Source organism: Euprymna scolopes, chromosome 29 (assembly GCF_053919585.1).
Source record: "Euprymna scolopes isolate OS-2025 chromosome 29, ASM5391958v1, whole genome shotgun sequence".
In the NCBI taxonomy this organism is placed as follows: domain Eukaryota; kingdom Metazoa; phylum Mollusca; class Cephalopoda; order Sepiida; family Sepiolidae; genus Euprymna; species Euprymna scolopes.
Window position 1 is genome coordinate 74,263,973 of NC_136510.1, and position 15,697 is coordinate 74,279,669.

The window sequence follows — 15,697 nt, forward strand, 5'->3', positions numbered from 1 at the left end:
ACAACAAATGCCTTAATGAATCTTGCTTTCCTGCTGCTGGAAAACTGCTTCTGTGGTACCAGTTTTTAAGAATTCTAGCGAAAGAACTGACCCAGTAAATTATCGCCCCATTAGCCTCCTCGCATTTTTCGCCAAAATATTTGAGTCCATAATTAACCAAGTTCTAATCCATCACCTTACAGATGCTAAACTTCTGACTGACCAACAATACGGATTTTGGCAAACCCGTTCCACAGCAGACATCCTAATTGTAATCTCTGAACGTATATACCATTCACTGGACAAAGCGGGGGAGGGTAGAGCAATTAGTTTTTTTTGTGTTTTTTTTCCCGCTTAAGTGTTAACGATGTTTTCTTTTTTTACTTCGCTTATAACAAACAAACCTACGTCGTGGTCGTAACGCTCGACGACTTCAGGCCGTGCACCTGTCAATTTGGTTCTTAAATAAATTCAAACATTTTTCACTAACTCATTCTGGCTGGCCGATTTTATTTTCAAACTTTGCCTCAGGGCTTCCGGTTCGATCCCCCCCCCCTCCCCCGGGTTCTTTTTTATTTAACACTACACACACCTACAAACACCCGGGCAACACCGGGTACCCCCGCTAGTCTTCTATAAATATAAAAGCAAAAATGTATGTATGTATGTGTGTTCGCTTTTTCTGTATGTCTACAAAAAGTTTTCAAAGAAGCGGTCGGTCAGCTTCACGACTTTTTAAAACTTTTTATATCACATATAAATCGTAATATCTCACAATTAACAACGAAGCTCGCCTCTCTATTTAATTTGCTCGATTTCGGGAAGATAAATATTCAACATTTCTTGCTCGCCACATATGGGTTGGTCTTTTTCCTATAACATCTTCGGGGAGGAAAAAAAAAGCGTTCAGCAGTAAATGAAATACTATCCCGCAGTCAAACTTGACCTCATTAACTCATTAAAACGGGCACCTGCCAAATCCAAGTAATTAAATAAATTCAAATGTGTTTCCGTTAGTATCTCGCGGTGGGGCAATGGTTAACGTCACACGTTTTTTTTCACACTTTAATTTACAACTTTGCTTCAACGGTTTGGGTTCGATCCTAATACTTACTTTTTTTTTACCCCCCCCCACACACACCTACAAACACCCGAGCAACGCTGGGTACCCCTCGCTAGTCTATAAATATAAAAGCGAAAATGTATGTATGTTTGTATGCGTGTTTGCTTTTTCTGTATGTCTACAAAAGGCTTCTTTCAGAGAAGCGGTGGGTCGCTTCACAACTTTTTAAAACTTTATATATCACATATAAATCATAATATCTCACAGTTAACAACGAAGCTCGCCTGTCTATTCAATTTTCTCGATTTCGGGAAGATAAATATTCAACATTTGTCGCTCGCCGCATGTGGGTTAGTCTTTTTCCTATAACATCTTGGGAAAATAAAAATCCCGCAGTCAAACTTGACCTCATTAACTCATTAAAACAGGCATCTGCCAAATCCAAGTAATTAAATAAATTCAAACGTGTTTCCGTAAAGATGTTGCGGTGGGGCAATGGTTAACGTGACACTTTTTTTTTTTTCCACACTTTAATTTACAACTTTCCCTCAACGGTTCGGGTCCGATCCTCATACTTACTTTTTTTTTTAACGCCCCCCCCCCGGAGTTTCCACACACACCTACAAACACCCGGGCGATGCCGGGTACCCCTCGCTAGTCTATAAATATAAAAGCGAAAATTTATGTTTGTGTGTTCGCTTTTTCTGTATGTCTACAAAAGGCTTCTTTCAGAGAAGCGGTCGGTGATTTCACAACTTTGTAAAACTTTTTATATCACATATAAATCGTAATATCTCACAACTAACAATGAAGCTCGCCTGTCTATTTACTTTGCTCGATTTCGGGAAGGAAAATATTCAACATTTGTCGCTCGCCGCATGTGGGTTAGTCTTTTCCCTATAACATCTTGGGAAGCGTTCCCGCAGTAAATGATACTATCCCGCAGTCAAACTTGACCTCATTAACTCCTTAAAACGGGCACCTGCCAAATCCAAGTAATTAAAAAATTCAAACGTGTTTCCGTTAGCATCTCGCGGTGGGGCAATCGTTAACGTCGCACGTTTTTTTTTTTTTTTTTTTTTTCACACTTTAATTTACAACTTTGCCTCAACGGTTCGGGTTCGATCCTTACCTACCAAAAGATTTTTTTAACCCCCCACCCCCGGAGTTTCCACACACACCTACAAACACCCGGGCAACGCCGGGTACCCCTCGCTAGTATGATATAAATGCGAGAGTGCCTCAAGGGTTTATCCTTGGACCTCTATTATTCCTAATATTCATAAATGACTTCCCTGACAAAATTGTCTGTGAAATGGGTATATATGCTGATGACAACACGCTCTATAACAGACACGACAAGAAAACAAATGAACACATCTAAAGAAATGGCAAAAACACTAGAGGATGAGAATGACCTCTAACTTGCTACAAAAACTTGCATGGAACCATGGTCTATGCAAGAGCGTAAAAATGCCAAATGGCAAGCCTGAGAAAGGCCAAATTTTAAAAACAAGATGGCGGCCTCGATTGTTGTACATTTTGTCTAATAAAAAATGTTGAAAAAAATAATAAAAATTAATTTCTTTCGGGTTTTATTCCAGCCTTAGAATCTAATAATGTGTTTTATATAAAAATAAATACTTTTTATAAATTTTTGTCTGTCAAAAAATTTACGCCGCCGAATGAGGTTTTCAAGTTTCACTAAAAAGCAAAGCTAAGGAGCAAAACAGTACAAAACACGCCCAGGTGAGTTTTTTCTTGTATTTTGGCCCGCGTAGCTCTAGCAGTATCAGAATTTTTGTAGGAATTTTTGACACCCCTAACACGAAACTGCGAATACAATATAAAAATCTCGTAATTTCTCTGTTAAAAGTGGGTTATTTATTTTCTTTATGGATTATACTTCCAAAATAAACTATTACAGTTGTTTTAAAAGTAATAAAAATATTTTTATTTTTTTTTTAAAACAGTAATGAATTTTCCGAACTCAATATTTTTCAATTTTTAAACTCAATATTTTTAAATTTTTAAATTTTAAAAATCTATCAAAATTTTTCTATTGATTCTATTTTTACGATATTTTCAGGGTCAATGTGAAATTTTATGTTCTTTCCAATAAACCGAATATAATATTTTAGACAAACGTTTTTTTTAAATTCACGCCCCCCCATTTTCACGCCCCCCCCCATTTTGAAATGTCTATTAAAAAGTAAATAATTAATTTATGTTTAATAGGTTTATATATCACAAATTGAAGAGAAAAGGTCAATAAATAATATATTCAAATTTAAAACAAAAAAAAAAATCAGTTTTTTAGAAATTTACCTGTAAAGTCCGAAGTTTAAAACCTTATTTTATAAGAACACATTTTTTCTTTTTGTCTTTTTTTTTTTTTTTTTAATGAAACCTTGGTCCTTGCTCCTTTAATTGAAAAAAAAATTAGGGCTTGAATTACATTTTTCGAGGAGTTATAAGCTTAGAAAGATAGGGGGTCGAATAATTTACGCCTCTCATTTTGAAATGTCTATTAAAAAGTAAATAATTAATTTATGTTTAATAGGTTTATATATCACAAATTGAAGAGAAAAGGTCAATAAATAATATATTCAAATTTAAAACAAAAAAAAAAAATCAGTTTTTTAGAAATTTACCTGTAAAGTCCGAAGTTTAAAACCTTTTTAAAAAAAAAAAAACACATTGTTTTGTTTTGTTTTTTTTTTAAATAAAACCTTGGTCCTTACTCCTTTAATTGAAAAAAAAAATTAGGGCTTGAATTACATTTTTCGAGGAGTTATAAGCTTGGAAAGATGGGGTGGAATTATTCACTATTTTCACGAAATTTCTGACACTGCTAGCGTAGCTCTAAAAAAAATCAGCAATTGGCTCTCCGTTTAAAAACTTTGGAGGCCCCTGTTTTAATGCATTGAAAATAATAAGTCATTCACCCGAGCTTTCAGTTAGTTATTGCTCCCGAGCAACACCGAGTTTCCTTCCCACCCATGATTGCTTCAATGCTTCATTGCTTCTGAGTGGTGGTAACACCTGGGAAGATGACTTCTTGAGCAGTGAACAAAACTAGTACGCACGCCACAAATTTTCAATCCTATTCCAAAGGCCAGAAAAAGATAGAGAAAATATATTTACAGAAGAAAAAAAAAAAGATTTCTCTTCGTAAACATTCGGCAAAACTCGTAAAAGTCTACGGCGTTTACTAAAAATTATTTTTAAGGAGCGCCAAATAAAATGAAAATAACAAGATAGAAAAAATATACGCACACGAATTAAAGAAAAAAAGAAAAGAAAACTAAACACAAAATCACTAAAACTGAAAGTGTATTTACTTGGTTTTTCGTTTCACTTTTCCTATGAGCCCAACAACTACTAATCTTGGTTCCTTATCAGAAAATTAGTTCCTCGAAATCAACGCTATTTATTCTTCAAGTGTCTCAACAGCGAACTTAGACGCACGGTTTGTGTTCAATGAAAAAGGTGAGTCGTTGCTCCACACCAAAAATGAAGTTATAAACAATGCCACAAGTTGTTGGCACAGAAAACAGGCAATAACCATGATTGTTTTGTTTTTATGTTAAATAAAATTAACGTTTTTTGTAATTGTACGAAATGAAATTGAAGTAAACTTGTAAATACGCTCAGATGAAAAAAAAAAAAAAAAAACTTTTCTTGATTAATGCGACAAGTTGAAGGTAAAAAAAAAAAACTTTGATACACACCTCTTGTCAGTTTAAAATATATATATATATATATATATATATATATATATATATATATATATATAATTGTTTTATATAACTGCGATACTTTCTTTTTCTTTAAAAACTTTATTTCGTGTTATTGTTGTTGAATACTTATGTGAAAATCCAATTCAATCTAGAAGTTTTAATCCTTAGGATATAAACTACATTATTTGTTTTAAAAGTTTGTATTTTATTTATGTATTTTATTAACTTTCTGTTGATTAATTTCGGTATTTATGCAGAATACGGACCGTGCTATTTTTAGACAGGTTTTTCAAGATAAATTCAATTATTACGACATCTTTTGTATATAAAATTGTTAGGTAAAAATACAGACAACCCTCCCCCATTTTCATGTTAAGAATGGGTTTCTAACGTTATTTCAGCATGGTCCGTATATTTTGCATAAGTACATTAGTTTATATTTGAAAACAAAAAAGAAGCATGGAAATTAATTCGATATTATTATTTTACAGAATATGAAAGATAAGTAGGAATTAACCTGGAAATAATCAAGAAATTGTCCCTTCTTGTTTAACTTATAATTGTGTTGAGAAAAAAAAGAAAAAGAAAGGTTAATAGGATATTAAGAAAAAAGTTTTTATTATTAACAAACTTTTTTTTAGCTTGTATTATGGCATTTGACGTGAAATATGGAAAGACTCTGGAATAATAAAAGAAAAGAGAAAAAAACTTGATATGTAAGTACGAACTTTTCAAACTTTGTTTTCTGACATTAAAATATTGACTTTAACTTTTTTCGGTGAAAAATGCACTGTGGGACCACACGAAGACTTACCTTTAAGAAGTTGATTACGGGGAGGTTTAAAATAAGAATGTGCCTTTCGGAATAAACACCCCGAACCTTCCATGTTAAGAACAGCTTTCGGAATAAACACCTTTTTGGAGGTTGGACAATCGGTGCAGGTGCACATTGACCCCTTTTTTTATTTATTTATTTTTTTTTTTTTCAAAGCTAAGAATAAAAACCAATGTTTGTTTGTTTATAAGCACAATTAAATGCGTAGATTTTAAATACTCGTATTTTCATTAGGTGTCCATTTACAACTTCAGAGAGAGGAGGCACACCTGAGAGATTTTTGAGTCTCCTTTTCCATTACATATTTAGTATTAATTAGTACTGAGTTATCCAGCGTTACCCAGGTGATGGTCAACAAACGAAAAATGACAATCAAAATAAAAAGAGGTGAAAAAAATACATACAAAAAAAGAAAGAAAAAATTGTGCTAATGCACTTACTGATTGATCCGCGCTATTTTTTTAATCGTATTTCCAAGTTTAATTAAAGTCTTATGATATGTTTTTTTATTCACTTGTAAGGTTAAAGTACAGAATAGGTACAAAACACCCTCCCTATGTTAAGAATGGCTTTTTAAATAATAACGCTATTTCAGCTGAAATTCAGCACCGATCAATAAGTGCAATACTGCATGAGTACCAAAAAAATAAATGTTACCAAAGGCCGTATAAGTTGCTCTTATTGTATTTATTTGCTTCCCCACGGAAGCAAATTAGACACAAGGTCGTTTTTAACGTGGGATTAAACCAGCTCCCTTAAAACAAGGGTAAAAAGAGGGAACTCTGGCAGTATCCAAAAAAATAGTGATTGTCTCAGTATGAAGGGTTTCCCCTACATTTACTAAGGACCAATTAACTTATGTGCAGCATCTGCAGAACAGATACTACACTTTGATCCCGGCCCGAATGCCAAGAACAACAGAAAAAAGGCAAGCCTACCTGGATGTTTTTTGTTTTAACTTTTTTTTTTTTTTTTTTTTTTTGTTTACTTGGAAAGTGTCAAGCTGGAGTTAAAATGAGAAACAAAATGACGGTTTCATGATCGCCACGCTAAACCTCGATAATTGCCAAGGAATCATAAATGAAACAAAATACTGTAGAACCACACGATTGGTGACACTTACTGTGTGTGTTTCTATTTTGTTTAATTTTCGATGTCTTATCGATAATCACGGCTCGACATGGCTACAATGAAACCGTAATTTCTTTTTTTCTCGTTCTAACTCAAACTTTTACACTACTTTTGATTTTGGTTAAAAAAATTAAAAACGCTTTAAATTTTAAAACACCAAACTTCTATAGGTAAGTAGAAAGAGTAACTTAGCTTAGCTTGGGTAACATTTGTTATATATTTAATTTTTTCAGTTTTTGTTTTAAATTCACAGAAAAGTTATTCCTCTATCTAGCAACTGATTCAATATAATACCGTAAAAAGGTTGGTTAACCTAATTTTAGTGGTTTTGAAAAAAAAATGCAAGAATAAGTACTTTATGTACTTATGCACTTATGTTACCGTGCTGAAATAATTATTTAGAAAGCCATTCTTGGCATAGGGCGGGTGTTTTGTAATTATTCTGTACTTTCACCTAACAATTTAAGAAGATATCATAAAACTTGAATTTAACTTAAAATACTATTAAAAAAAAAAAAAAAAAAAAAAAGCAGCGCATAAGTGCACTGCATAAGCACCGTATTTTATTTCAACATCCCGCCCAACTTGGTTATTGATTACTACTGATATGATAGTATTTGACCATAATCAGGCCGGAGGTTAAACTGAATCCGAAATTGTAACTTGTGTAGTTTTAAACTTTTAAGAAATCACAACTTTCCACTTTCCGTTCTAATATGTAAGGCTGATTAAGAGGCGTGTCGTAGATTGTTGTTGTTCCTCTTGATTTGCCTCAAAAGGAGAAAGTTAGACACAGATCGGTCATAATGTGAAGGAAATTTTGCTCACGAAAAAAAGGCACTTTGAATTGGAAACAGAAATAAGAATTGTCTCGGTCTAGAAGGAATCCACCTTCATTAACCGAGCACAGAAGCATCTGAGCAGATACTACACTTTGTTTCTAGCCAAAAGACGAAATGGACTGGATGAATATCTTTTTTTTTTATTTTTTTTATTTTTTTGTTTTTTTTTAATACGAAAGATAGCAAGACCCCCTCCCCTTTGAAACATGCCGAAACAAGACAGAAATGGATTTGTTTTTGTTATATGCGGGAAAGAAATAATAAATGAAACTGAAAACTTTAACGAATTTAAAAGAATAACATGTCGCAAATAAAAACAAATCTCTACCAAAATATTTTGACAAATCGCAAATAATTTAAAATTAAAATCTAGGTTAAGAAAATGACATACCTTTCTTTGCAGTAGTAACCGAAACCACCTCCAAATATAACATTTTTTTTTTTAAGTAGGAAACACAATATATAGATTTATATATTTAAGATCTTCATCTTAAAAAAAAAAAAAAATCAACACTCATAAAAAGAAAATGAATATTTTTTAAAGAATCACTTTTTCGTTTTGTTGCGAAATACATTCCAAATCGAACACTTTACATAAATTTTTCGATTAGAAAAAAAGGGGGTTGTTTTAACAATATACTTAATTATTGAACTACAAATACATCTTATGCAAAAAATAAAAAACTTTTTTGTATTAAATTAGATAATTTTTACTACTTGTTTTTCTGTAAATAGTTTATAGCAACAAGTCTAAAATAAATATTTTTGCAAGAAACCAGCAGCTATAAAAATAAATGTTAGATTTAAAATAAATATCTCTTAAAATTGTTTTTAGTATTGTTTCAATTCTCTATATACTGTTTCAAAAAAAAAAAAAAAAAAAGATTTGATTTTCATTTGTTACCTTAAAAATCGCCGTTATGTTGGTTAATGTTTGTTTACTTTCCAAAATATTTCATTCACAAGCCGACGTTTTAAATTCACAAACAATTTTTTCTGCTGTAAAATGAATGTGCTAAAATCCCCGAAAATATATATCCAGGTGTATAGGTAAAATCGGTGTCCTTGGTTTGTATTGTTTTGTTGTCGATCTTTATTCCGACTGTGTTGTGAGAGACGACGCAAATCAGCGTGTCTTTGGCAACGGCTACCGCCATGATGGCATGTAAATAAAAGAGCGAAACTAACATTACTTCCACCAACAAAATGGTCGCCGAGTCTACCGTGATCACGTGACCCGACTTTCATTCGCTTAGCCGTGACGTAATTTCAGACGCTATCGTCTGCGAAACGTCACTTCCGTTCATCAATTCCCTGGTATCCCATAACAGCGTTAGAAAATGTCGGCAAGTTTCGAGTGAGAAATCATTGCGCAAATCTTACTAAAACTACCAGCGACTCTTTTTTTCTACACAATAAATCGACCAAGTAATTTTTAGCATCGATTCACGATATATTTCGTCGGTTTGGAGGTGCTGTGCGTCTCCGAATCGGATACGAAAGCAAGAAATTGACGGAACTTGTTGCGTAAGCGCAGCAGAACACAAACTACTAATCTTATGAAAGGGTTGGTCAGAAGAGGGAAGCCATTTTGGTTGTTCGATAAGGCAAAAAGAAAAAGGATTCCCCTGATTATTTGCCACATTATTACAAATTTTAGTTTCATATCGCGTTCATAGCATGCAGCAGTCATTAAAGTGTACGTTCTCGTAGCTATGGCTGACAGGCGAAAATTACAAGGTAAGCTTAAGGGGCCAAGCCAGGTTTTAATGTCTGTCTCTCGATGACTGTTGTCTGGGGGGTCTTTATTGTTTTCTCTCTTTTTTTTTTTTAAGCATGTGTTGTTTGACATGCTGATCTAAACCATATACGTCCTTATCTCGTTCAATATTTAGCAAATAACGACACTACGTCGATGCTCGAAAAATATATAAATACTCTTTAATTTCTGACAAAATTTTTATTTTGCATGTTTTCCCCTGATTAAAAGAAAAAGTGGTCATGCATGCTCTGAGGTTTGCAATTTGACCACCATAGCACTCTCTCTCTTTATATATATATATATATATATATATATATATATATATATATGATGTCAAAAAAATATTTTTCCCACTGTTTATATTCTTATAAAATGGCTTTCCTCCTTAAAACTATAAATTAATCTTTAACCCTGCATGTTTAGTTTTTAATTTAAAATATTAAGATTTATTTTTGTACCCTCTTTAAAAATTATTCTCTCCCTTTATTTTTATTTATTTATTTTGTACTTCTGCAGTTCATACTGTGCTAAATAACTTAAGACCCATTTTAACATGAAAGGGTGGCTTTAAATATTCTGTACTTTTATCTAACAATTAAAAAAAGAAAAAAGATACTGTAAAAATTGAAATAAACTTGAAAATCCTATATCTAAAAAAAATATATGCACAGTCTGTAAACTGCAGAAGTACGAGTTTTTTTTTGTTTTGTTTTTTTTTTCTCGTGTTATTTCTTTTAATTATTTAAAAAAAAAAATAATCTAGTTTTGTTTATGGTCGAATTTTTTTAATATTTAAATTAATGCGTTTTAAATTTATACTTTAATTACGATCAACCATTCGTTTAATGATCTAATGTTAAAATGTTGAATACGAATTTAGTATCGTTGTCATTTAATGCACAGTGCAACACTGCAACATATATATTAATGTGTCGTGTTGTTATTTACTTTTTCTTTCTATCAGAAATTATTTCGTTATTAAAAAAAATGAATTTTTTTTATTTAATAGTGTGATTTTAAAAATGAATCCGATCTATTTTAATATAGTTTATCCGTTATTCCATTGAACGCAGTATTTGTATGAACGAAAGAAGAGAGGAACTACTTCATGTCTGGCTCAACTTAAGCCAGACTATTTTCTTTCTTTCACATAAAACAGGTTGAATTTTAATGTTAAGCTTTAAAAAATAAGTGCACCCTGATTTTTTGTTTTTTTAAGTTGCAAATTTTTTTAAATGCATGCATCTAGAAATGGCTAAAAGAAATTAATCACCCCCCCACGCACACACTCCTGCATATAAATACTTTTTGATAAACACGTTTACTTTTTGTACTGAATTTCACACACACACACACACACACACACACACACACACACGGAAAAAAGGCTAGCATCAACAAATCAAGATTTTTTTTTCTTACTAGAAAGAATAAAAATCATATTTGATAAAATTAATAATTCGTGTATTAATTTTATTTTAGCTGGAGCAATTTTTAAAAATATTTTATGTTTGAAAAAGATTTTATTTTTATTTTTATTTTTTTTCGTCTACAACACAACCTGGAAAAAAAATTCAAAATTAATATAATGAAAACGTCTATCTTCTCTTACACTTATTTTTTCTTTCCTTTCACCCTTATTTTTCTCTTCGTCTTGTTAGAATTTTATTTGATCTTTCTCTCTCTCATTCATATATATATATATATATATATATATATATATATATAACTTTGGATCTTGCTTATTTTGTATATTGTCACCGTGCACCTTGGATGACGTCATAAAGCTACAATTCATTATTTATAACGTTTATAACGTAGTTTAGTTCCAGGGGTATATTTGATACTTGTACAGTTTACTGATCGTGTTGAAATTTCAGTTAGAAACTCATTCTTAACATTGGGGATAGGAAGCTTTAACTATTCTGTACATTCACCTAACAATTTAATAAACCAAATGATCGTAAAAATTGAATTTAACTTAAAAATCCCATTTAAAAATAGCACGGTTCGTAAACTGTAGAAGTACTGTATCATTAGGAAAAGAGGATAACATAGTGACCCGACGGCGACGGGTCACAGGTGATCTAGTCTGTATGACATGTTTTTAGACCGCTTTATCGATTTAGATGTTAAATAAAATAATTCGTCTTAATATTTATTTATTACTATCAACGCCTAAGTAATTATATTTATTTTAAAATTCGTATTAATATATATTTATTCCAATTTAAAAACCCGTTTCTAATGTATTTACTAGAATCAATCTATTATTATTCCATCAAAACGCACAATGACATAAAAAAGCTTTACCGAAGTTATCAGGAGTGTTCTTTTTATGTATACATTTATTTATTTATCTTTTAAATTTATTTTGGAAAGGCTAATTCTTTGGGTTTTTTTTTTATTTAGGTTAACGATTTCAAGTTTTTCGTTTGTAGTGTAAAAACATCTGAAGTTGTTTTCTTCTTTCCCTTTGTTCTAAGACTTCCCCTCCCCACTCAAACGTAAAACCAAATATTTATTTTTAAAGGGTTAAATTACATAACTATTAAACAAATGTTGTTTATATTTATATATATATATATATTTATTTATTTATTTTCTTGTCGGGGTTAAAAAAATAAATAAAAGTGGAGTTTAAAAAATATATTATTGTTTACTAAATTCAATGTTTTCAAATTAACAACGTCAATTCTTTTATTTCTTTAGCTTTTTTATTCGATTAGATTGCTTTGTTTTCTTGCAATATATATATAATCCAAAGATTCTTGTATTTGTTTTAAAACTGAATGTCGACAACGTATTTTTTTTTTTCTTCTGAAAACTAAACTGAATTATCCCAGCCTGTGTGCGATTCAAGGTCTTCTCTTGTTCTCTAGGAAAGGTTCCTTTTAAAAGTGAACCTCCGTTGTGTCGTAGTCAAATTACATTTTTTGTAATTTAAAACTTTCCCACATAATTTTTTTTTATCTTTTTTTTATTTTTAGTTTAACTGACTTTTTCATCCAAAGTAAAAAGATGAGGTTGAATTTAAAAGGTATTTTTGTCTTACTCTCCCGTCTTATTTTTTTTTTAATGGTTAAAAAAAAATAAATAAAAAAAATGGGGGGGGGGTAGTTATTTTCTTAGATTACGTACTTTTCCAACATCGTATGACGTTTTATGACGGTAAACGCTTAATTTGTTTTTGTAAATTTGTTCTAATTTAAGTAACGATATAAAATAAGTTTAATGAATAAAAGATGGAATTAACTGAATATCTAATTGTTAACTAAATTCATTTTTTTACACAATATATTTAAAATCGTCATTGCTAATTGAAACCTATTGAATTTTTTTTTTTTTAATTTTTTACAAGTTTAGGTTAGATTTTATTTTTTAATTAATAAATTAAATCGTTTATTTTTTAAATATCGTTTTCTAAATCCACCACGAAATAAAAAATATATTTTCATATTTTTCGATTTTTTTTTCTTATCAATAAATTATTTTCTTCTGGATTTTATACCAGAAAGGGGAAATAACTGCTTACTCCATTGATAAGAAACTTTGGCAGTTTTTAAATGTGCCTTTAATTTTTAATAAGAAATATGTAAATATTCATTTGAGGAAGCGAGAGGCCAAATTTTCCTGAATTTAATAAAAATTATGAAAATCTGTAAAATGGGAATGCAAAATTACACAAGTTCCACGAAAAGAATGTTTTCAATATTTTTTTATGTATCCTTATTTGTTAAACGGATTGTTTGGTCTAAGTCAGTTCTGCCTGCAGTGCCGAGTTCAAACCTCATCGGATCTATTGTGATTATATACTAATATTGTTGTGAACAGTAGGAACCCACACTCCATCGCTTTGTGTTCAATTAATTGCATACAAAAATTTTTTTACAATAGGTATTGGTTTAGCGTTAAATACCCCTCCTCCAAATTGATTTGCCATAAAGAATCAAACCAACTAGTAAACAAAAACTGAGATTTACCTCACCCACTGCCATCCCTATTAATATGAATATAAATGCTATCTTGATGAAAAAGAAAACTGGCTATTCATAGTTCATAGTCAGTTTCACATTGTCATTTATCTGGATGCTGTATAGGATTTTATGACATGAAGTCCAACATAATAAAAATTTTAAAAATAAAAGTGTATTAGGCTAAAGCAATGTGGGTTACTTTTTTGAAATTTTACTTTGGTTAGTTTTAAGAGATCAAGGGGCTAATCCCTCCTGGAGCTAACACTTGATTCCGTTATGGTTTAAATTGATATCCGAGGGCTCTTTTAAGAATAGATGCTGTTTCCTTTATGGCTGCTATCTGTATTTCGTTACAGCTCGGTCTTCCAATATTTACCAAGATTCTTTTTTATTAGGCCAGTTGCTCCTGTCACAACTAGTATAATGCTTATTTCTTTCAGAGACCATGTCGTTTTTAGATCATTTTCTAGGTCCTGATATTCTTTTCCTGTTCAGCTCTATTAGTTCCAAATGATTTTGGAACTGACATCGCTAATGAGTGCAGTTCTTTCGGGCTTGTTCCATATTACACTGTATGACTTGATGGCCTTGTCTCTTATGTGTCCACCTGCCTGTATGTCTTTCTCATAGAACACTGTCACTTTTCCTTTTGATGTAATCGGTGGTGGTTAGTTACCAGTGAGAAGTGGTGTGGAAAATAGACAAACAGGTGGAAATCTTGTAGAATGCTAAAATACTGTACGCCTATTTATTTTTCAAAGTCGTATATAACATCACATAAAATCAGTAAATGGAGACTTACTGATTTTTGGGACCAGGATGGGTAATGTCTTTGATATTTTGTGATAACATCCCTTTATCAAAAAGAAAAAAGGTGTAAAAAATGAGTGTTTCGAAAGAGTACTTTCATTTTGATTGCTATTGTGAAAAGCTGAATAGTTCACAATAGATTTTGAGAAAAATGATAATTCATTTGTATTTTCAAAAGGTTTGTTTTTTTATGTAAAATAAATGTTTTCTAAACATTGTCTCACTTCCCATCTTCAAATATTTTGACAATTGCCTGGAGTGGTGGAATCTAAATTATCCTCCAAGATTTATTCCACAAAATATATCTGAAAATAACATATTAGCATAATTTTTAAGTTATATTTTACCAAAAATAAAATGCTGCAAATTTTCTTTGAAGCCTATCTGATTTTAGTAATATAGTTTCTTCTTTTAATATGGTAGATTAGAAAGTTTGTCTTTATCAGATTAGTTTACATAAATAAAAATAATGAATTTTTTAATTACATAGTTTTGTAACCACTAAATAACTAAATAATAGAATGAAAGAAGAATGGTATTTAATAGGAAGGATCTGGTAAGTTTTGTTATTTTTGAATTCTTATTCCAAAAGTGTAATACTATACATGATTATCAACCCTTAAAATATCTGAAAGTTCATATATCTCTGAATGAAACTTGCCTAAATAAAGGGAGAGAATAGTGTGACTACTGACACTACTGTTTGAACACTTATCTCTGCATAATCTAATGGACAACCACCATTTAATATAGAGTTGCAGGTGACTAATGGTGGTGTTAATTATCAGTGACTTATGTAAACTGAATTATTAAGTTGTGTGCTCACCTGGTCAGGGCATTTCAACATTTTCTAATTTTGCTATGTCGATCTGGTATTGATGGACAAGAAATATATAATTCAATATGAATATTTTTTTATATTTGAGTTCTGTTTATTCCATTATTGTCTGTGACTTGTGAAACTGGAGAAGATAGAGATGAAATGAGTATCAAAAGTATTTCATTTAACCTTTTCACAGGCTGGGGCATCCTTTAAGAAATTCAAAAATTTATCCAAGAAAAAATATCTTATTCATATGTGAAAATTTGTAAATATGAATCCCAAATAACAATAAAATTAAATACTGCAATTTAAAAAAAACAAAAAACTTGGATTTTTTTAAAAAATTTACATGACAAATATATCAGTTCACAAAAGATAAATCTGCTATCTAATTAATCATAATATTTGATGCTAGCAATTGTTGGACAACTTTTGGAAATTGACATCCAAACTAACCTCTGACCAGATCTTTATCTTTTTTTCTCTCCAAATTGTCCACATCACTTCCTTTATGTTTACGATGATCTTCTCCCATGAACTAACCCTATTATTCCAATTCTTCTACACCTAATCCTAGCACTCTTCCATTTTTTTTTAATCCATTACCTGCCAGCATCCCATTAATGGGACGCCTAAAAATATCTACATTTACATCTAAGTTTCTCTTAAAGCTGCTAATAGGTTAATGAGATCAAACCTAAAAAGTCTCCTGTTCACACATCTCAATACGGT

At 31.0% G+C, this 15,697-nt stretch overlaps 2 protein-coding genes across 5 annotated transcripts in view; one reads left to right on the forward strand and one right to left on the reverse strand.

Moving 5' to 3' along the window:
- The window catches only part of LOC145252721 (uncharacterized), a 148,386-nt gene extending 139,547 nt beyond the window's left edge, over positions 1 to 8,839 (reverse strand). Inside the window, exon 1 of one of the 2 annotated variants that reach the window (XM_080112563.1) lies at positions 8,498 to 8,839. The gene's annotated coding sequence lies outside the window, so the exon portion shown is untranslated. Of the gene's footprint in view, positions 1 to 5,599; positions 5,619 to 8,497 lie in introns of those variants that run through there. The other variant, XM_080112564.1, reaches the window with a different exon arrangement.
- The window catches only part of LOC145252722 (CCR4-NOT transcription complex subunit 3-like), a 135,187-nt gene continuing 123,888 nt past the window's right edge, over positions 4,399 to 15,697 (forward strand). Inside the window, exons 1-3 of one of the 3 annotated variants that reach the window (XM_080112566.1) lie at positions 4,399 to 4,534; positions 5,427 to 5,501; positions 12,346 to 12,395. In XM_080112566.1, coding sequence (XP_079968692.1) covers positions 12,377 to 12,395 — 19 coding nt within the window. In that variant the 5' untranslated portion in view covers positions 4,399 to 4,534; positions 5,427 to 5,501; positions 12,346 to 12,376. Of the gene's footprint in view, positions 4,535 to 4,731; positions 4,750 to 5,426; positions 5,502 to 8,894; positions 9,334 to 12,345; positions 12,396 to 15,697 lie in introns of those variants that run through there. The other 2 variants (XM_080112567.1, XM_080112565.1) reach the window with 2 other exon arrangements.